The sequence below is a fragment of the Symphalangus syndactylus genome, chromosome 12 (genome assembly GCF_028878055.3).
Source record: "Symphalangus syndactylus isolate Jambi chromosome 12, NHGRI_mSymSyn1-v2.1_pri, whole genome shotgun sequence".
Classification (NCBI taxonomy): Eukaryota; Metazoa; Chordata; class Mammalia; order Primates; family Hylobatidae; genus Symphalangus; species Symphalangus syndactylus.
In genome coordinates, this window is record NC_072441.2 from 124,701,236 (window position 1) to 124,723,543 (window position 22,308).

General features: G+C 40.2%; 1 protein-coding gene across 4 annotated transcripts in view; it reads left to right on the plus strand.

Annotated features, from left to right (window-relative positions):
• Positions 1-453: 453 nt before the first annotated feature.
• The window catches only part of TOR1AIP1 (torsin 1A interacting protein 1), a 41,062-nt gene continuing 19,207 nt past the window's right edge, over positions 454-22,308 (plus strand). For 2 of the 4 annotated variants that reach the window (XM_063627485.1, XM_055255038.2), the window contains exons 1-5: positions 454-1,633; positions 3,309-3,386; positions 7,946-8,005; positions 20,879-20,920; positions 22,056-22,142. In XM_063627485.1, the coding sequence (XP_063483555.1) occupies positions 1,159-1,633; positions 3,309-3,386; positions 7,946-8,005; positions 20,879-20,920; positions 22,056-22,142 (742 nt within the window). In that variant the 5' untranslated portion in view covers positions 454-1,158. The remainder of the gene's footprint in view (positions 1,634-3,308; positions 3,387-7,945; positions 8,006-20,878; positions 20,921-22,055; positions 22,143-22,308) is intronic. The other 2 variants (XM_063627486.1, XM_055255039.2) reach the window with 1 other exon arrangement.

The following is a 22,308-nucleotide window of genomic DNA, read 5'->3' on the forward strand; positions in this document are numbered from 1 at the left end:
CAAGAAGTTGTATATTTGAAGGCAATTTAAGCTTTCTTTCAATAATTATTCAGACTTTACACGAACTTAATCGACCTTCTCTGAGTGTGTCTAAATTTGGTTAGGTATTTGCAGATAAACCACATCTGTAAACATGGTATACGGAGGTGAAACAAATAGATTTTACCATGCTTTCTTATTCCATAAAGTCCATAAAGCATTCTACATCAAATGTAGAGTATCACGTCACATCCAGAATAAAAGTAAAAATAATGGATCACGACTTAAAATTACAGTGCTGTCTTTAATCAAAAAACTTGTTCATTTCTCACTGTGCACAATGTAGCACTAACATGGTCTTCCGAACAGTGCTGCTTGGTATAAAACCGAGAAATATTAAAGACCAGGAATAAGGTTACGTGTCCTATGGGTACATTTCGGAAAAGAAAATACATCCAACGAGTATGACTCTAGATAGGATTTTGTACACCCTCAACAAGTGACAAAATTTAAAACTAGGTACCGCCCTCGTAAGGAACTTGAAACTAAAATTTTTGCCACGAAAACATGGCATGTGCAAAAGTTATCTCTCTGGCCATCACTCCTGCTAAGGACACTGGGAAGGACATGGTCAACGTAGCAGTCGATCAAAAAAAATTCCAGGGAAACTGCGCAACAGCCTGGGGCCGAGAAGCGAAACTTGGTCTTCTCCACCCTCGTCTCACTTGTTTTCCCCGAGACTTGGTACTAGGAGATAGGACGGGAGTCTCCTACACGCAGGCAACACTTGCCACGAGCGGCTAGACTAGGGACAGGCAAGTTGCCCTGCCACCCTTCTATCGCCCCCACCCCTCCTTTACTTAAGGGCGATGGCAGAGACGTCCTCCTCCCCCTTCTCCTCCTCTTTGGTGCCTCCAGCCAGGAGGCGGGAGCGATCCACAGCAGCTGACCCAGCTCAGGCACTGCCTCTCTCACAGCCCTCAAGACACACCATGGGCCCAGAGGCAGGTTTGCTACACAGCAGCGACGACGCAGGCGGCGGCCCCGGCGACTCGCAACTGCCTCCCTGACCACAGCGACCACCGCCTAACACCCCCGAGAAGCCATCGCCACCACCGGCAGGAGAACCTAGGGTCCATAAAGCCATCTTCGCGATCGACTAAAGCTACGTCAACAACTATGGCGGGCGAGGGGCGGCGGGCGGAGGCGGTGCGGGAAGGATGGGGTGTGTACGTCACCCCCAGGGCCCCCATCCGAGAGGGAAGGGGCCGGCTCGCCCCTCAAAATGGCGGCAGCAGCGATGCGCCTGCGTACAGAACTCCTCCGTCGCGCCAGGGCCGGCGGGAAGTGAGGTTCTCGGACGAGCCGCCAGAAGTGTACGGCGACTTCGAGCCCCTGGTGGCCCAAGAAAGGTCCCCGGTGGGAAAACGAACCCGGCTAGAAGAGTTCCGGTCCGATTCTGCGAAAGAGGAAGTGAGAGAAAGCGCGTACTACCTTCGGTCTAGGCAGCGGAGGCAGCCGCGACCCCAGGAAGCCGAGGAGATGAAGACGCGAAGGACTACCCGTCTTCAGCAGCAGCACTCACAGCAGCCTCCGCTACAGCCGTCTCCCGTTATGGCCAGGAGAGGGCTGCGGGACTCTCATTCCTCTGAAGGTGAGGACCGCGGAGGTAACAGTCCCAGCCGCGAGCCAGGGAACGCGCGGGGGCGGGCGCGCGCCTCGGTGGAGCTCATCCCCGCCTGGGTGCTAAGTACTGGTATTGGCTAATGGGTATTCCTCAGCCCCCTCTGGACGTGTGCCGCCGTGCAAGGGCCACCCTGACCCAAGGAATGGAAAGATGGTCATGTGGAGCGACCCGGGCAGGGCTGGGGCGCTCTGCCCAACATCGGGCATCAATTTAGAGGAGTCAGGGCTGCCTTTTTCTGCAGGCCTTCACGAGGGGACAGCGAATTACTCCAGGTTCGGTTTCATTTCGGTTCCCTCTACCCTGCGGATGTTTCTACGGAAATCACTTCCATTTCCTTCTTTAACGCTCGCAGGCCAGAGTCCCCAGCTGAGGATCTAACCTTTCAGTCTTTTTCCCTCCCCACCCAGGTGGGCAGAGAGGAAGGAGAAATTTTGTGAGTGGGCATTTCGAGGGATTGCTGAGTTTAGTGAATGGATTTGAGACCTCACCCAATACTTTCACCGAAATGGGGTAACTCATTTGTCCTGAACTGATGTTCCCCAGTGTCTGATAAACTTGAGCTGATAGCTGTTTCTCCAGTGTGGTGGTCCCTGCCAAAAATCTGCCACTTTGGTGGCCGTCACTGTAACCTCAAGTAGTCTGGCAAATCAGACTGACAAAGTAACCTGAAAAACAAGACTATTAATTAGAGTTTTCGTCTAAATGGACAAAAGGGATGCTGACACAGTGAGTGTATAGTGTTAGGTAAGTCATAGATGAATCAGTTTCCTTAATCTGTCCTCTCCCACCCTGCCCCCCCCATTTCGGGACCCTAACACTGAGTCACAGATGAAGTTTCATGTTAATCCCATGTAAGGCACCTGTGGCGGACCTGAGTCACAATGGGATGACACAGTTTGTGGTAGGCTATTGATATGCGGAGGAGCGGGTTTTCAGCTTAGAGCGCGGTGATAGGCTGCAAGTTTACCTGCTGACTCGTGCAGGTACTGACAGATTTGAAGACTTGATTTTGGAAACTTTATGTTAAAGTTATGTCAGTTACTTTTGGGTGTAGCAACTCAAGACAGTTTAGCCCGTATATGTGTTAGTTTTATCTCTTAAGATTACAGAGTTTGTGCAGACAAGGAGCCTATCATATATATTTGATAGTAATTTAAGTACTTGGTTTAATTCAGTATCTTTCAGTACCTGGAAGAATGCTTTGCACATGGCAGGCAATAAATATGGTACGTTGTATTGAGTCCCACAGAGCCTAGTGCAGTTATATAGGCTTTTTTTTAACAAGTAAAGAATTTACCCCTATTTTATTAAATCTTTAAGGATCTAAACATTTTTCACTCTTCTGCTTTCTTCCACATCATTTGTGACTCTCTACCCCATCTTTTTGATTTTCTGAAGTAATATATTTTTGTAAAACAACAATGGCAAATATTATTGTATTCTGATGAATTCATTGTATTCTGTCTCAAGAGGAGTTCTGACTAGTATATTTCCTAAGTTTTGGTAAACCTAACCACCTGTTTCTAAAGAAACGAATTTCTTGCATTTTTGCTTATGTATTGTTATAAAAATGCATAATCTGTGCCATGATCTCCCAGGTCATATATTCTGAATTATAACTCTTGTTATGTCTGTTTTTTAGAGGATGAACCATCTTCCCAAACTGATTTAAGCCAAACGATCTCAAAGAAAACTGTCAGGAGCATACAAGAGGCTCCAGGTAAGAATAGTTAACTTTTTGTTTTTCTCCTTACCTACCAACTTTTTAAATGTTCATTGAATTAAGCAGTGTAAGTATGTGTAAAGAAAAGACAAGGGCAGACACATGAGTACTCAAGAGTACCAGCCACCCATATAACCTTGTAAGATAGATATTATACCAATTTCGTAGAAGAGAAAACTGAAACACAGAGAAGCTAAGACAATTCTGTAAGATCACATATGTGACTGAGCCAAAATTCAAACCCAGGTTTGTCTTCTCCAGAGCCCTTTCATTGTCCCCCAAGTGCCTCACTATCATTCTTTCATGTCATAACTAGCTACTCAGTAAAGTTTGTTAAATGTCAAATGAATGAATATGTCATACTGCCCTCTGTTTAAAATGGATTAAGTTTTCTTCATGGTAAAATCTTGATACAGTGTGATCAGTCTTTTCAGTTTAATACTGTGGTTTATCAAATCTTAAGATGCTATCGACTATAAGAAACACCATCATTGTTTTACGTACCACCTAGCAAGGGAAAATGCTGCCAATTTTTTGGTAATTTATAGTAGTATGCCATAATTATATGATGCATCCCAATTTCAAAGATGTTAAAGTGTTCAAAAAAATTGTCTTAGAATCAATGTAACGTGGAAGTAGGCTACATTTAATAGTTCACTTAAGTTTTAAAAGCTAATTAAAATATTTTAAAAAGCTGGAGAAAGGATCAAGTCCAGTTATTAATGCTTTGGGTTTTAGTTCCATTTAATTTTCGATTTGCTTTTTTTGATATTAGGAAAGTCTCACAATAATAAACGATCATAGCTATTAAAACTGATAATCCTTGGTTTTTAGTACCCAGATCCTGACTTATTTACCTGTTTCTAATAAGATTATGCTTTATAATGTGAACTGTTGTATTCTAAACGTAGAATAAGTATGTCTGGATCAAGTTCAGTTTCAAATAAAAACACCTTTATGCTAATTTTTTTTTTCTTTTTTCTTTTTTGAGACAAAGTCTCGCTCTGTTGCCCAGGCTGGAGTGCAGTGGTGCCATCTCCACTCACTGCAACCTCCACCTCCGAGGTTCAAACAATTCTCCTGCCTTAGCCTCCCGAGTAGCTGGGATTACAGGTGCCTGACACCACACCTGGCTAATTTTTGTATTTTTAGTAGACATAGAGTTTCACCATGTTGGCCAAGCTGGTCTCAAACTCCTGACCTCAGGTGATCCACCCGCCTTGGCCTCTCAAAGTGCTGGGATTACAGGCATCAGCCACCATGCCTGGCCTATCCTATATTCCTTGAATAGTCTATGTTACTGTGTTAAGATTATAAACGATCTTAGAAAAATGCTTTGAATAATGATGCTATAATCATATTTTCTGGGCCATTTTGGAAAACCATAATCTTGAATTTATTTGCAGTAGATTTTATTGTATACCTGGGAAAGCAAAAATGTCAAATTTTAAATCTAGAGTAATTTATAAAAATTACGGAGTGAAGTAAATTGGTATAATGAAGACTACTGAGTGCTAGCCTCCAGACCATTATAAAACTATTAAGTAATAGAATGTCTTGAATAGTCTTCTTGGAGTTTATATTAGGCTCATATTTAAGAACTGCTAATGAAGTACACCATGGCTGCATGAGGTTGTGGGAAGAGCATTGGACCTCAGTGAAGTTACTCACCCATCTTGAGCCTTAGGCCTTTATCTGTGTTAATTGGCCCCACATAACTCACAGGGCCTCTGAAGAAATGAGATAGTACATTTGAAATCACTTTGTACCCAGTAAAACATGCAAGTGAGGTTTTTTTTTCTCATAGCCCTTTACAAGAGATGTGAAGTTCATACAATTTTGCTTAAGTATATCCTTTTTCTCAAGAAGCTTATGCTATAAATGGAAATTGAAAATGTTTACCAATATAAATGACAGATTAAATGGAATCTGTACATAGATTACCTGGACTGTATCGATAGCATACTGTGCATTCAGTATTACTAGAAATAAGAGTATGTCTGTCTTTGAGAGGTTTGAGATACTCAGGGTTTTCTTCCTCTAAAAGATGCTTTTATACTACATCTAATACTTGGCATGTTCCCATCCCATGCCTCTTAATAAAAGGAGAGTTTAGGGAATTATTAAATGCTTATAAAGTCTAAGAGAAATTATTTAAATGGAGTCACTCTTTGATGGAGGACTGCTTTAAGTACAAGTTTAAGGTAAAGATAAGCCCTTCTTCCTCATAGAATGATAGACATTCAGTTTAACTTTCATATTCAAAATAGTGCTATAATTGTATATAAGGCTACCAGTGTGGTCTGAGAGAAAATTATGCAAAGATGCCCTTAAGAAGAAAGACCTAGGCCGGGCACGGTGGCTCATGTCTGTAATCCCAGCACTTTGGGAGGCCAAGGTGGGCGGATCATGAGGTCAGGAGTTCGAGACCAGCCTGGCCAATATGGTGAAAACCCCGTCTCTACTAAAAATACAAAAACTAGCCAGGCGTGGTGGTGGGCACCTGTAATCCCAGCTACTCAGGAGGCTGAGGCAGGAGAATCGCTTGAACCTGGGAGGCAGAGGTTGCAGTGAGCCGAGATCACACCACTACACTCCAGCCTGGGTGATGGAGCCAGAGTCCATCTAAAAAAAAAAATACCTGTACCAAAGGACCACCTTATAAAACAACATAGTAAAAATATCTGCATCATTTGGTCATCTTGTTATTGGAAGACTTGAAAAATGTTGATTAATTCAGAACAGGAATATAGTTTGAAATCTTCTCATTGTTTGAAATTCCATAATTGAGTTGTTTTCACTTAAAATAGCCATTAGGTTGTTTGATCAATTCAGGTCATATATACCTACATAACAGTTATTCTCCTATGGCCAGATTCATTCCTTTCTGGAAATTATGACACTAATTTTATAATCCAAAAATATATTAGGACAAATTCTATTTACTTTTCCAAAAGTTAAATGGGTATTTTTGTTCTACTAGTGTGGTTTCTAGCTAAATAATCAGATAGTTGTTCTTAAATGCTTACTATTTTATCATGAACATTTGCTTCTCTAGCTGCTGGAGTTAGAGCATTCATTCTCCAGCTACTTATTGAGCACGTACTTTGTGCCAGTCTCCATGCTTTGATTTGAGGGTGCAGTGGTGAACAAAAGCAGACAAGTGAAGGAGCCTCCTACCAAAGAAGGGTACTTGATATTTTATTCTCTCATACCTCTCTCTGGTACCCTGTGTCTTTCAAGTACTTTACTTGGCTATGGGCTATGTATATAGTAGCACGTACAGGAAATGCTTCTTAAATGAAAAGATGGGAACTGAAGTAGTGATTGATGTCTGTAGAGTAAGTTTGATTAAACATAGCTTAGTAAAAGCAGACAAACCAAAAACAGATTTTAGGTTTTAATTAAACCTGAAAAGGCTAGAAGTATAGAGAAGAAAAAGAGGAAGGTAGTTGTAATATGTGGAGTAACAGGAACTAAAATTTGCCTTTGTTATCACGTGTGCAGGGTTTTTGTTTTTGTTTTAAAGAGACAGGGTCTCACTGTCACCCAGGCTGGAGTGCAGTGGTTATACTGCAGCCACAAACTCCTGGGCTCAAGCTATCATCCTCCTGCCTTTGCCTCCCAAATAGCTGGGATTACAGGCACACACCACTATGCCCAGTTAATTTTTTAATTTTATGTGGAGACAGGGTCTCAGTATGTTGCCCAGGCTGGCAAGATTTATTTTTAAAGATATCTATATAAGTTCTAAATACTTGATTTGTGAAATACTAAGATAGATATTTCATAGAATTTTAGAGCTGGAATATTTAAGGGGGTCGTCAAAGTTCCAGAATGTGCTTTTTGCAACTCAGAGCTAAGACATAATGCTTTTTTATACAGATGAATGAAACAAAACATAATATAATCCAAATTTTGATAAATATTTGGTTTTAGAATATGTTATGTGAGGTACTTGGAGAAAACGTACTTTTATAGGTGGTTTTCTAGACTAAAATTAACATTTTAATAAGATCGGCTTCTCCACTATCCCTATGCTATTGAACTATAGACGGTCTAAAATAAACCCTGGCCCACATTAATGTTTTTATTTAAAATTAATTTACATTTCTTCAACACAAGGTTAAATAGAATGAGTGTATTAAGTCTCAGGATGTTAACCCTGAAATTAAAATATTCCATAAATAATCCACAATGAGGGTCAGTCACAAATGGAATAGATAATTGAGTTGGTACCATAATACAGATTTTGGTTTTTAATTGAGCAATTTAGAAGAATTTTATTTAGTATTTCTTTCCTTCCTACAGCTACGGTTTGCTGAGAAAAAATGCAAATTTATCCATCAAGACTATAAATTTTATATGGCAGGAAACTTGTCTCTAACTATCATCACTAGTTCACAACAGTTGTCACTTGGAAAACTCGTCTCTACTTCTCTAGCATAAATAAAAGCTCTGTAAACCTTTGTTGAATAAATAAGGGATGATCATGTAATAAAGCTAGTATGTTTCACATTTTATATATTTTTAAATGTTTTCTCTTCCTATATTAGCAGTGAGTGAAGATCTTGTAATCAGCTTACGTCGACCCCCTCTAAGATACCCAAGATCTGGTAAGATGATTGTTTAGTCTGTTGGTTTACCTTTGTTATAAATACAGTTTTATTTTTAAATATGGTTGTACTTGTATTCATATGATTCAGAACTTAAAAGTTACTGTAAATATGCATTAAAAAGTCTCCCTGTCCCCTCTGTCCTTCAGCCAGCCAGTCTCTCTTCATCAAAAGCAACCAATGTTTTCAGTTTATATTTTTTGGAGATTTACAGAAATTCATGGATAAAATTATCTTGTCTGTATAATTTTGGCTGTATAAACTCTCATTTCTGTCTTTTTTTTCTTTAATTTGAGACAAGGTCTCACTCTCTCATCCAGGCTGGAGTGCAGTGGCACAACCAGGGCTGACTGCAGCCTCAATCTCTCCGGCTCAAGCAGTCCTCCTGCCTTAGCCCGCCAAGTAGCTGAGAAACTATGCATGCACCACCACGCCTGGCTAATTTTTGTATCTTTTGTAGAGATGGGGTTTTGCCATGTTACCCAGGCTGATCTCAAACGCCTGGGCAAGTGATCCACCCACCTCAGCCTCCCAAAGTGCTGGGATTACAGGCATGAGCCACGGCACCTGGCTTACTTTTCTGCACTTTCTTATTTTTACTTAACATATATACAGAGATATTTCTATATTCATAAGTAAAAAGCTTCCTTTTTTTAAGAGATTGTTTCTTATATATTCCTGTGATTCTTTATGATGATTTTAAACTATGGTCAGGGACTTTATTCTTCCAGTATACTGCTAACAAAAAATTCAAGCTGAAGCTCTGTGGCACAGGATGACAAAATGTCCCTCCCTCAGTTATCTTTTTGACTAAAACGATTAAAAGTATTGCCCTGAAATTTCATGACTATGAAGAAAACTAGTAAAGTCACTCCAAGCAGTCTACTTTTACTTCATTTCATTGTTTTTTTGGCTCTTAAAGATGCTTTATCATGGGAACTAAAAAGAAAATGTATTTATCTTTACATTAGGCTTCTGTAGCTTCCCATTCTCTTTATCAAAGAAGTATGTTGATTTATTTCGATAGATAGTTGACTATCCCTTTAAGTATTCCAGTGGTAAAGATCTACTAAGGCTTTGTTAATGAACCTGTGGTAAAGAACCATATGATGCATTTCCTTTTCAACCCTAATCATTCTCTTGCTATGTCTCTTGCAGATTCGACATACAAAACAAATAGAAATACTAAAATGAGTGAATTATGTTCATTTATTTCTATTCTTTTTTTTTTTTCCAGGCAGGATCTCGCTCTCACCCAGGCTGGAGTGCAGTGGCGTGATCTTGGCTCACTGCAACCTCCTCCTCCTACTGTAGTCCCAGCTACTCTGGAGGCTCAACTGAGCCTCCTACCTCAGCCTCTGGAGTAGCTGGGACTACAGTCATGCATCACCATGCCTGGCTGATTCCTGTATTTTTTATAGAGATGGGGTTTCACCATGTTGCCCAGGCTAGTCTTGAATTCCTGGGCTCTAGCAATCCACCCGCTTTGGCCTCCCAAAGTGCTGGGATTATTGGCATGCACCACTGTGCCCAACCCTATCTGATTCTTACAGGGTCTCTTTGAGGGTCCAGATTAATAGAATACAAGAGTATATATATCCAGTCATTGGCTTGAGAATACTAATTTATTATGTCAGCTTGTGGGGACACAGTCCCTATGACTAGGACCTCCCATAAATAGCCTTGGTTTTTGTTGTCTGAAATTATGCCTGTATTATTGCTTAAATTCATGTAAAAACATGTAATAAATCAATTTAGTCCTGCTAGTCTTCATTAAATTCACACTATTAGGAAAAATGAGATATCAACTTACCAATTAAGGTTTTTCTCTTGATTTATTTTTTGTTTTTGTTTTTCTGAGACAGAGTCTTGCTCTGTCACCCAGGCTGGAGTACAATGGTGCGATCTCGGCTCACTGCAACTTCCGCCTCCTAGGTTCAAGCAATTCTCCTGCCTCAACCTCCCAGGTAACTGGGATTACAGGTGCCCACCACCACGCCCAGCTACTTGTTTTGTATTTTTAGTAGAGACAGGGTTTCACCATGTTGGCCAGGCTGGTTTCAAACTCCTTGACCTTGTGATCTACCCCACTTGGCCTCCCAAAGTGCTGGAATTACAGGCATGAGCCACCACGCCCGGCCTTTCCCCTTGATTTTTATTTTTATTTTTTATTTATTTATTTATTTTTATTTTGTCGAGACAGAGTCTTGCTCTATCAGCCAGGCTGGAGTGCAGTGGTGCGATCTTGGCCCACTGCAACCTCTGCCTCCTTGGTTCAAGTGATTCTCCTGCCTCAGCCTTTCGAGCAGCTGGGATTACAGATGACCACCATGACACCCAGCTAATTTTTGTATATTTAGTAGAGATAGGCTTTCACCATGTTGGTCAGGCTGGTCTCAAACTCCTGACTTCAAGCGATCCACCTGCCTCGGCCTCCCAAAGTTTTGGGATTATAGGCGTGAGCCACCATACCTGGCCCTTTCTTCATTTAGAAAGTGAATTTGGGCCAGGCGCGGTGGCTCACGCTTGTAATCCCAGCACTTTGGGAGGCCGAGGCGGGCGGATCACGAGGTCAGGAGATCGAGACCACAGTGAAACCCCGTCTCTACTAAAAATACAAAAAATTAGCCGGGCGTGGTGGCGGGCGCCTGTAGTCCCAGCTACTTGGAGAGGCTGAGGCAGGAGAATGGCGTGAACCCGGGAGGTGGAGCTTGCAGTGAGCCGAGATCGCGCCACTGCACTCCAGCCTGGGTGAGAGCACGAGACTCCGTCTCAAAAAAAAAAAAAAAGAAAGTGAATTTGATACATTGTTCACAGTAAGTTCAGTGTCCTTTGCTGTAATATGTTCGTTGAACTGGTTTTAATTCATTTCAGTGTCTGCCTGGCTGTAGGACATGACATGCCATGATTTGTGGTTTTAAATGAATCTACATTGATTGTTGTTAGACTTAGTTCTTTTTACATTTTAATTATTTTCTAAATTTGAAGATGAGCCAAAAGGGAAATGCTTCATTTTTCTTTATAAATCATTGCACCTTTCTCTAATTTATCTTTCACTTAAGTTCAGGCCACTTCTTTAGAGACTTAAAAAAGCTTTTTAGGCTGGGTGTGGTGGCTCATGCCTATAATCCCAGCACTTTGGGAGGCTGAGGTGGGCAGATCACCTGAGGTCAGGAGTTCAAGACCAGCCCGTCCGGCATGACAAAACCCCGTCTCTACTAAAAATACAAAATTAGCCAGGCATGGTGGTGCTGCGCACCTGTAACCCCAGCTACTTGAGAGGCTGAGGCAGGAGAATCACTTATACCCAGGAGGCAGAGGTTGCAGTGAGCCACAATCACGCCATTGCCTGGGCAAAAAGAATAAAACTCTGTCTCAAACAAAAAAAAAAAACTTTTTTGGGAGGCCGAGGCGGGCGGACCACAAGGTCAGGAGATCGAGACCATCCTGGCTAACACGGTGAAACCCTGTCTTTACTAAAAAATACAAAAAATTAGCTGGGCATAGTGGCGGGCACCTGTAGTCCCAGCTACTTGGGAGGCTGAGGCAGGAGAATGGCGTGAACTCGGGAGGCGGAGCTTGCAGTGAGCCAGGATTGCGCCACTGCACTCCAGCCTGGGGGACAGAGCGAGTCTCTGTCTCAAAAAAAAAAAAAAAAAAAAAAAGCTTTTTGAAAAAAAGAACTTGGAACTGAAATAACCTAACACTCTTTGCTAGATCATTTTTATAAGCACCTTGTAATAAAAACTTTGTTTTTTATTGTCTGAAATTATGTCATATTATTTAAATTCATTTTTTTCTGTGATTGTAAATTTAAAAAAGAGATTTTGATTTTGAAGTAATTTTCTGTGTGTTTAATACAAAGAATGAGGCTGGGCGTGGTGGCCCATGCCTGTAATCCCAGCACTTTGGGAGGCCGAGGCGGGTATATCACCTGAGGTCAGGAGTTTGAGGCCAGCCTGGCCAACATAGTGAAACCCTGTCTCTACTAAAAATACAAAAAATTAGTTGGGCATGGTGGCGGGCGCCTGTAATCCCAGCTACTCGGGAGGCTGAGGCAGGGAGAATTGCCTGAACCGGGGAGGTGGAGGTTGCAGTGAGCCGAGATTGCACCATTGCACTCCAGCGTGGGTGACAGAGCGAGATTTGGTCTCAAAAAAACAAAACAAAGAATGACATTCTTCAATTCCTTTATAGTAACATTAGTACACCTTGGAGTATATGAAATGGCCATTCGTGGAGCTTGAATACTAGTGATATCACCAGACTATTCTTTGCTCTCTCCTCCTGCTGCCCCACTCTTGACTCTGTTCTCAAAAACATGATTGGCATCGAAGAGTCTTTTTTTTTTTTTTTTTTTTTCTTTTTGAGACAGAGTCTCAATCTGTCACCCACACTGGACTGTAGTGGTGCAATCTCAGCTCACTGCGACCTCCACCTCCCAGGCTTAAGCGATTCTCCCTCCTCAGCCTCCCATGTAGCTGGGATTACAGGCACGTGACACCATGCCTGGCTAATTTTTGTATTTTTAGCAGAGGAGGCATTTCACCATGTTTGCCAGGTTGGTCCTGAACTCCTGACCTCAGATGATCCACCTTCCTTGGCCTCCCAAAGTGCTGGGATTTACAGGCATGAGCCACCATGCCCAGCAGATAGTCTTAAAACTATCTGTACCGGGGGTCAGCAAGCTACAGCTTCGGGGTGAAATTGGCCTACAATCTTTTTAATCAGCCCATGAACTAAGAAGGAATTTTTACACTGCTGAAAAAAACAAAGCATGTAACAGAGACCTTATGTGACTCACAAAGCTTAAAATATCTACTATTTAGTCCTTTATAAAAAAAAGTTTGCTGACCCCTGATTTATACTGATGGCAAGAATAAAGACAACAGATCACACAAATGGTCATTTGTTTGTTGTCAGAGTAAATTCAGGAGTTATATACTTGCCCGAACATACATTTATTACAACACTCCATACTAGGTTGTACCCAGAGCACAAGAAGAAAGGAAACAAGCTGGGCCTGGTGGCTCATGCCTGTAATCCCAGCACTTTGGGAGGCTGAGGTGGACGGATCACCTGAGGTCAGGAGTTCGAGACTAGGCTGGCCAACATGGTGAAACCCCATCTCTACTAAAATTACAAAAATTAGCCAGTTGTGGTGGCGGGCACCTGTAATCCCAGCTACTCGGGAGGCTGAGGCAGGAGAATCGCTTGAACCCAGGAGGTGGAGGTTGTAGTGAGCCGAGATCATGCCATCACACTCCACTGTGGGCCACGAGAGCAAGACTCCATCTCAAAAAAAAAAAAGAGAAGGAAACGACTCCTGTGTTCTGTCCAGTATTCCTTTGAGAAAGCACAGTAGTCTTATATTTTCATGTCTTTGTCCCCAGACAAAACATAAAAGCCAAGTTTATGTTTTCTTAAGTGGCCTTTGCTCCTCACACCAAGTACCTCCCACAAATTTCTAGGAATAGCAAAATCTACAGGAGAAATGTAGATGCTTTGGCACCTGAGCTTTCAAAATAACTAGGGAATTTTATAAGTTGTAAAATGCTGGGTTATACCTAAGGTTTGAATTCCTTAAAAACTGTGGCCAAGTAAAAGAAAGTAAAGAGAAAGTGGCACAATTAGTGCTTGGTTTTCACTAGAGGGGATGACTGTTAAGTGATCTATCTTAAACATAAAGACCTCGGACTCCTGAAAGTAGCTTTTCCTAATTGGTTGAGGTTATTGGAAAATATAACACCTTTTTTTTTTTTTTTTTTTTGAGATGGAGTCTCGCTCTGTCGCCCAGGGTGGAGTGCAGTGGTGCAATCTCAGCTCACTGCAAGCTCCGCCTCCCGGGTTCACGCCATTCTCCTGCCTCAGCCTCTCCGAGTAGCTGGGACTACAGGCGCCCGCCACCACGCCCGGCTAATTTTTTTTTGTATTTTTAGTAGAGACGGAGTTTCACCGTGGTCTCGATCTCCTGACCTCATGATCCGCCCGCCTCGGCCTCCCAAAGTGCTGGGATTACAAGCGTGAGCCACCGTGCCTGGCCTAACACCTTCTTAAACAGCATGGTTTAATTATTACCATTTGTCTATATATTTGCTAAAGCCACAGCCTTTATGATTTCCTCAATAATGTTTTCATATTAAGGATTTTTTGCTCAAAATATTATTTTAATTCTCAAAGCTTCTGTATGAACATTGGGAAGAGTAATACCTTTTTTAAAAAAGTACTTTTTTAAGGCCAGGCATGGTGGCCCATGCTTGTAATCCCAGCTCTTTGGGAGGCCAAGGCAGGTGGATCACTTGAACCCAGGAATTTAGCCTGGGCAACGTGGTGAAACCTCGTCTCTACAAAAAAATGCAACTGTTAGCTGGGTGTGGTGGCACGTGCCTATAGTCCCAGTTACTTGGGAGGCTGAGTCTGGAGGATCACTTGAACCCAGGATGCAGAGGTTTCAGTGAGCCGAGATTGTGCCACCACACTCCAGCCTAGGAGACAAAAAGAGACCTTGTATCAAAAGAAAAAAGAGGCTGGGTGCAGTGGCTCACGCCTGTAATCCCAGCACTTTGGGAGGCCAAAGCAGGTGGATCACCTGAGGTCAGGAGTTCAAGACCAGCCTGGCCAACATGGCGAAACCCCGTCTCTACTAAAAATACAAAAATTAGCCGAGCGTAGTGGCACACGCCTGTAGTCCCAGCTACTCGGGAGACTGAGGCAGGAGAATCACTTGAACCCGGGAGGCGGAGGTTGCAGTGAGCCGACATCGCACCACTGCACTCCAGCCTGGGTGACAGAGTGAGACTCTGTCTCAAAAAAAAAAAACAAAAACAAAAAACAAAATCTAATGCTTTAACTTTCTACATGTAGCAGCCAAGTTTAAAATAAAGGTAGCTGAAAAACAAAAGAGGGAAATGAAATTAAAGCTTATGTAGTCATAGCTACTGATTCATCATCAGATCGCACTTAAATATTCATTTCCATTCTTTGCAGCTTAGGTAAATAGGGGAAAACAAGGCTTGGGTAAAAAGGTGGAATGTTTAAAACCTTGCAGGTATCTAATTATTGAGCACTAATTTCAGACTTTTTCTTAAGTTACTAAGTAACGTTAATCATAGTATGAGAAATATTAGCAAAAGTCTGGACTTAACAGACTTTATTCTGTAATCATAAAATCTATTTTATTCATGGAACATTTTTTTATTTTTATTTTTTTTGAAACAGGGTCTCACTCTGTCACCCAGGCTGGAGTGCAGTAGCGTGATCTCAGCTCACTGCAACCTCCGCCTCAAAGTGCTGGGATTACAAGGCATGAACCACCATGTCCAGCCAAACATTTTTAAACACCTTCTTTATGTCAGTGACCAACCTAAATGCTAGGATCATAAATAGCCATTCAGTTTTTTTTTTTTTCTCTACCTCTTAGATGGACATGATATAATGGAAAAGAAAAACAAGTTTACAAATCATTTTTTTAAGTGCTGAAATAGTGATATATGTCTGTGGGAGCCTAGACGAGAAGCACCCTACTCAGTGGAAGAGTTTGAGGCGGTTTTATGAGTTGGAAATGACATTTGGATTGAATTTTGAGGGATGAATAGCAGGCAGAATGAGGACGGACCCTTGCAAATACTACAGTTTGCTTTATAATAGACATTATTTTACCTTTAGAGAGCATGCAATATGAGAAATTAAAGTCTTTTCTATTACAGATAATACTCTCACACTAGCCATGATTCATTATCTGAGACATTAAATAATGTTTAGAATGACATTCTAAAGCATAGCAGGCTTGGGTTTCTTGAGCTTTGTTTACCAGAATGAAAACCGTGTTTTAAAACATATCTGTAGCCAAGACAGTGGATAACCTGATTCAATAATGATTGATTGTCAAATCTACAAGGATTATTATTATTTAAGATATCTAATTCATAGATATTATTGGATTATAAAACACAAAATAGTACTTTTTTTGTTTTTAGTGATGGGATCAAGATAGCATTGCATAACTAGTTATTCTTGTTTTGAATACTATTGATAAATATTTATTGTTAGGAACATAGAATTCTAAAAAAGGATCTTTAGTCACTAGATTAAATCCAAAAGTCTGAAAAGTATTGAAAAATGGATAGAATCTATGATTTATTAGATACTTCAGACAAACTACTCTGAGCTACAGGAGGAAATTCAAACCAATGGCAAAGAAGTTAAAAACTTTGAAAAAAAATCAGATGAATGTATAACTAAAATAACCAATGCAGAGAAGTGCTTAAAGGAGCTGATGGAGCTGAAAGCCAAGTTTCGAGAACTACATGAAGAATACAGAAGCCTCAGTAGCCGATGCGATCAACTGGAAGAAAGGGTATCAGTGATGGAAGATGAAATGAATGAAATGAAGTGAGAAGGGAAGTTTAGAGAAAAAAGAATAAAAGGAAACAAACAAAGCCTGCAAGAAACATGGGACTATGTGAAAAGACCAAACCTACGTCTGATTGGTGTACCTGAAAGTGACGGGGAGAATGGAACCAAGTTGGAAAACACTCTGCAGGATATTATCCAGGAGAACTTCCCCAATCTAGCAAGGCAGGCCAACATTCAGATTCAGGAAATACAGAGAATGCCACGAAGATACTCCTCGAGAAGAGCAACTCCAAGACACATAATTGTCAGATTCACCAAAGTTGAAATAAAGGAAAAAATGTTAAGGGCAGCCAGAGAGAAAGGTCGGGTTACCCACAAAGGGAAGCCCATCAGACTAACAGCTGATCTCTCAGCAGAAACTCTACAAGCCAGAAGAGAGTGGGGGCCCATATTCAACATTCTTAAAGAAAAGAATTTTTCAACCCAGAATTTCATATCCAGCCAAACTAAGCTTCATAAGTGAAGGAGAAATAAAATACTTTACAGACAAGCAAATGCTGAGAGATTTTGTCACCACCAGGCCTGCCCTAAAACAGCTCCTGAACGAAGCACTAAACATGGAAAGGAACAACCGGTACCAGCCCCTGCAAAAACATGCCAAATTGTAAAGACCATCGAGGCTAGGAAGAAACTGCATCAACTAACGAGCAAAATAACCAGCTAACATCATAATGACAGGATCAGATTCACACATAAAAATATTAACTTTAAATGTAAATGGGCTAAATGCTCCAATTAAAAGACACAGACTGGCAAATTGAATAAGGAGTCAAGACCCATCAGTGTGCTATATTCAGGAAACCCATCTCACATGCAGAGACACACATAGACTCAAAATAAAGGGATGGAGGAAGATCTACCAAGCAAATGGAAAACAAAAAAAGGCAGGGGTTGCAATCCTAGTCTCTGATAAAATAGACTTTAAACCAACAAAGATCAAAAGAGACAAAGAAGGCCATTACATAATGGTAAAGGGATCAATTCAACAAGAAGAGCTAACTATCCTAAATATATATGCACCCAATACCAGAGCACCCAGATTCATAAAGCAAGTCCTGAGTGACCTACAAAGAGACTTCGACTCCCACACAATAATAATGGGAGATTTTAACACCCCACTGTCAACATGAGACAGATCAACGAGACAGAAAGTTAACAAGGATACCCAGGAATTGAACTCAGCTCTGCACCAAGCGGACCTAATAGACATCTACAGAACTCTCCACCCCAAATCAACAGAATATACATTTTTTTCAGCACCACACCACACCTGTTCCAAAATTGACCACATAGTTGGAAGCGCTCCTCAGCAAATGTAAAAGAACAGAAATTATAACAAACGTCTCTCAGACCATAGTGCAATCAAACTAGAACTCAGGATTAAGAAACTCACTCAAAACCACTCAACTACATGGAAACTGAACAACCTGCTCCTGAATGACTACTGTGTACATAATGAAATGAAGGCAGAAATAAAGATGTTCTTTGAAACCAATGAGAACAAAGACACAACATACCAGAATCTCTGGGACACATTCAAAGCAGTGTGTAGAGGGAAATTTATAGCACTAAATGCCCATGTTAGAAGTATTAAAATCAAATGGGGAGCTCCCTTATGTAAGCTGGCTACAAAGTAATTATGAAACCATCTCTCCATGCTAATTAGATAACACATGGATAAGCAGAAAAAAGGAGATTGAATTTTAGGCAACTTGGTATATGGAGAATTGACTATTAAGTGAATTGACTCTAGACAAATTGACCTGGAACTTCAAATGTGTACAGAAATAAAACATATCTCCAAATGTATACAGATAAAACATACCTATCAAATGAAAAAAGGAGGGATTACTGTATTAGTCATACTACTGTACTGTGTACTGTACTATTGTGATAGCTCAACAAATGAATGTAAATCTCCAACATATCCTTTCTATTATTATAGATTCTAAAATCTGTTCAGCCCTAGTTAAAGAGGTTTTGTCTACCATATAATTTTTAGAGTAACTATTTAAAACATAACACTGAAATATAAATGAGATTTTAGTAAAGCCTACTGTATTACATGAATTACACTTAGAAGTTTGTTGGAACCTCTCATATTAGGAAAAGTTCAGCTGTCACCTGTTTCTTTATTCATGTATTCAAAAAATTGGCCGAGTGCAGTTGCTCATGCCTGTAATGCCAGCACTTTGGGAGGCTGAGGCAGGCAGATTACTTGAGCTCAAGAGTTCAAGACCAGCTTGGGCAACATGGCAAACAAAACCCTGTCTCTACAAAAAGTACAAATATTAGCAGGGTGTGGTGAAATGTGCCTGTAGTCCCAGCTACTCGGAAGGCTAAGGTGGAAGGATGGCTTGAGCCTGGGAGGGAGGGGTTGCAGTGAGCCAAGATCACACCACTGCACTCCAGCCTGGATGACAGCACCAGACCATGTCTCAAAAAAAAAAAATTACTGTTTACTATGTGCTATTATGAACAAGACTGATGAGGTGGTAGAATTGTAATAGACTGGAAGTCAGAAGAGCCTGCTGTCTTCTGCCTTTTTTTATTATTACATTAGTCCTATACACTTAGACAAGTCACTTGATATCTATGAACCTTACTTATGAAAATCTTCCCTTATGATGAGATGGGAATCAGATGACATTCATGAAGGGTTTTTTGAAAACCAAATAGCATCATGCAAATATTAAGGACTTAGCATTTTAAGATAATAACAAAAATATGATTATTGATTCTTAAGAAAGTATCTTGTATTTGCATGCTATATGAATAGTTACATAAATGAATAAAGTAAAACTGCTGTACAAAAATATGAAGTACTATAGTAATTATGCACTTAGAGAATAAAACTTCAAAAAAAGAACAATACCTTTTTGTAGGAATGGAAATATTAATTAAACATTTTTGGCCAGCTGTGGAGCTCATGCCTATATAACAATCCCAGCACTTTAAGAGACCAAAGTGCTGGGATTGCAGGCTGGGAGATGGGAGGATTGTTTGAGGCCAGGAGTTTGAGACTAGCCTGGTCATCATGTAAAACCCCATCTCTTGTTTTAAATTAAAACCTTAAAAAAAAATTTTTTTTGTTTGACTTTTCCTTTTTCTCCCTCAAAACAGAGAAAAAGAAAGGACAGTGTTCATAAGGAACCTAGAGCAAAACAGTACCTAATACACCAGAGTCTAGTTCTTTAAGAGTAACATGGTGTTACCAGCAGTTTTCTCTGGGTTAGTATTTTTTTTTAATAAAAAAAGTTGGCAAATATATTTCAGATACTGACTTGCACTTGCCACTGTCAAGAGGAGGTATTTTCAGTGGAACTCAAAGCTCGAGTAGTATTAAACTAATCTAATTAAATGGATTTAAAAGAAATACTTTCAAATTCACCATATAATGTGTTGGCAATTGCTTTCTATAATACTATTGTCCCTTTTAATAAGCAAATTGAGGTTAAAATCAGTAGAGATAAAAGCTGAAATTTTCTCAGCTTTGTTGAAGAAGTCTAAATCATGCCACTTCTCTACATATGATCCTTCAGTGATATTTTAACCCAATTGTGAAATACCTGCATTTGGGTACATCTCACTTTTTTTTTTTTAAGTTTCAGAATAGCCCATGTAAAAATACTATGTTCCAAGTTTATTTGATGTGTTTTGCCTATTTATTTTTGTTCAAATTCTCTGTTGCTCTGGAAAACAGTGACATACATGGACCTGCTGGAACTAGAATTTTCTTTACCTTTCTTCCTCTTTGGATACACCAGTGCCCTAAAGAACTGGTTCATCGGTCCAGTTAGTGTAGTTGGTTTTTAAAGGGAGCATAGGGGATTTGGCAAATAAGAGAATGAGAATATAGCAAACCTATACACACTAGAATATTTGTCAATGTAGAATTTAATGGTTTTTTTTTTGCATACAAAGGTTACATTTTTGAGTAAAAATAGACCTGTGACTGAAGGAAAATTAAACACTTCATTTCTTTTTTTTGTTTGAGACAGAGTCTTGCTTTGTCACCCAGGCTGGTGTACAGTGGCACGATCTCGGCTCACTGCAACCTCTGCTTCCCAGGTTCAAATTATTCTCCTGCCTCATCCTCCCGAGTAGCTGGGATTACAGGCATGCACCACCACTCCTGGCTGATTTTTGTATTTTTAGAAGAGACAGGGTTTCACCATGTTGACCAAGCTGGTCTCAAACTCCTGACCTCAAGTGATCCACCCACCTCGGCCTCCCAAAGTGCCGGGATTATAGGCGTGAGCCACTGCGCCTGGCCAATTCTTAGTGATTTAACAGAAAAAGAATTTATTTAATGTGTCCTTATGTTCATTTTCCTAAACAAGATGCTCTTTTATTTATTCCTAAGCTTTAACTTTTTTTCCTAAGCTTTTGTTTATTCCTAAGCTTTACCTTTTGATGTTATATGTTTAATATTTAATGTATGCTTTTTTCTTCTAGAAGCCACCAGTGTCCAACAGAAGGTCAATTTCTCTGAAGAAGGTATTTTACTTGTAAATATTATACAATATATACTTTAAGTCTTTTTCTTTACATTAGAAGCCATTCTGATAGATATTTAAGAAGTGGGAACAGAGCCGGGGACTGTGGCACATGCCTGTAGTCCCAGCTACTCGGGAGGCTGAGGCAGGAGGATCACTTGAGTCCGGGAGTTCTGGGCTGTCTGTAGTGCACTATGCCGATCAGGCGTCTGCACTAAGTTTGGCTTCAATATGGTGACCTCCTGGGAGCAGGGGACCACCATGTTGCCTAAAGAGGGGTGAATCCATTTAGTTCAGAAACGGACCAGGTCAAAACTCCTGTGCTGATCAGTAGTGGGATTGCACCTGTGAACAGCCACTGCACTCCAGCCTGGGCAACCTAGTGAGACCCTATCTCTTAAAAAAAAAAAAAAAAAAAAGAAGTTAGAACAGAAAATAATGTATTTTTCTTCAAGAAAAAAAATTCATGCTAATCTGAACTGTTAACTGGGCAGAAATAATAGGACAGATAGAATGAGTGATGACAGCCTTACATTTTAAGCATCTTTTGTCTATTTGGGTTCATTTTAAGCAAAGATAATAATTTTCTATTATGATATTAAAATAATCAGTTTTCCAAATTCTCATAACCAGTTTATGTTTGAAAAGTACAGGAGTAAAATTTAGTTTTTGTTGAAGCTCAGCATAATCTGAGGGTGGTCACCTACATAATAGAATGTTTGTGTGCAGGTGTGTGTACACTACCCCTCCACCACCAACACACACACACACACATATCTGAATTTAACTACACACTAATTATATGTAGTTTTCCTCCCCATAAACTTTTTCCACTGTTTAACGCTCATCTGTTCATTTTTGACTCTACATTAAAGCTTTAGAGTATAGTTTTTTAGATATTACTCTGAATATTTGTTTAGGAAAGTATTATGTGCCCCAGAGAACACAAATTGAGCTGAATTTTAGTTCCTTTGGAACTTTGGGATTCAAAATAATAAGCATGATAAACAGCAGATCTATATCTGATAACTTAAAAGCCTTCTTTTAATGTTAAATTATTTGCTTGGTTTTTTTAAATTCAGATCTTTTGAGCCTTAAAATAAGACTATATTAGTATATTGTTTACTTCTCTTTAGGAGAAACTGAAGATGATGATCAAGACAGCTCTCACAGCAGTGTCGCTACTGTTAAGGCCAGATCCAGGGATTCTGATGAATCTGGAGGTAATGTTGCTTTATATACATATGACTCTTCTGATAGAACTATCTTTGGTATTCCACGAATTTGCTTTTTAAAAAAAACTTTCAAATTTTTATTAATACTTTATAAAAAGTTGTGAATTTTTCTTTTAATATTTATTAAAATTACTGATTTCGTGTGTACAGCCGA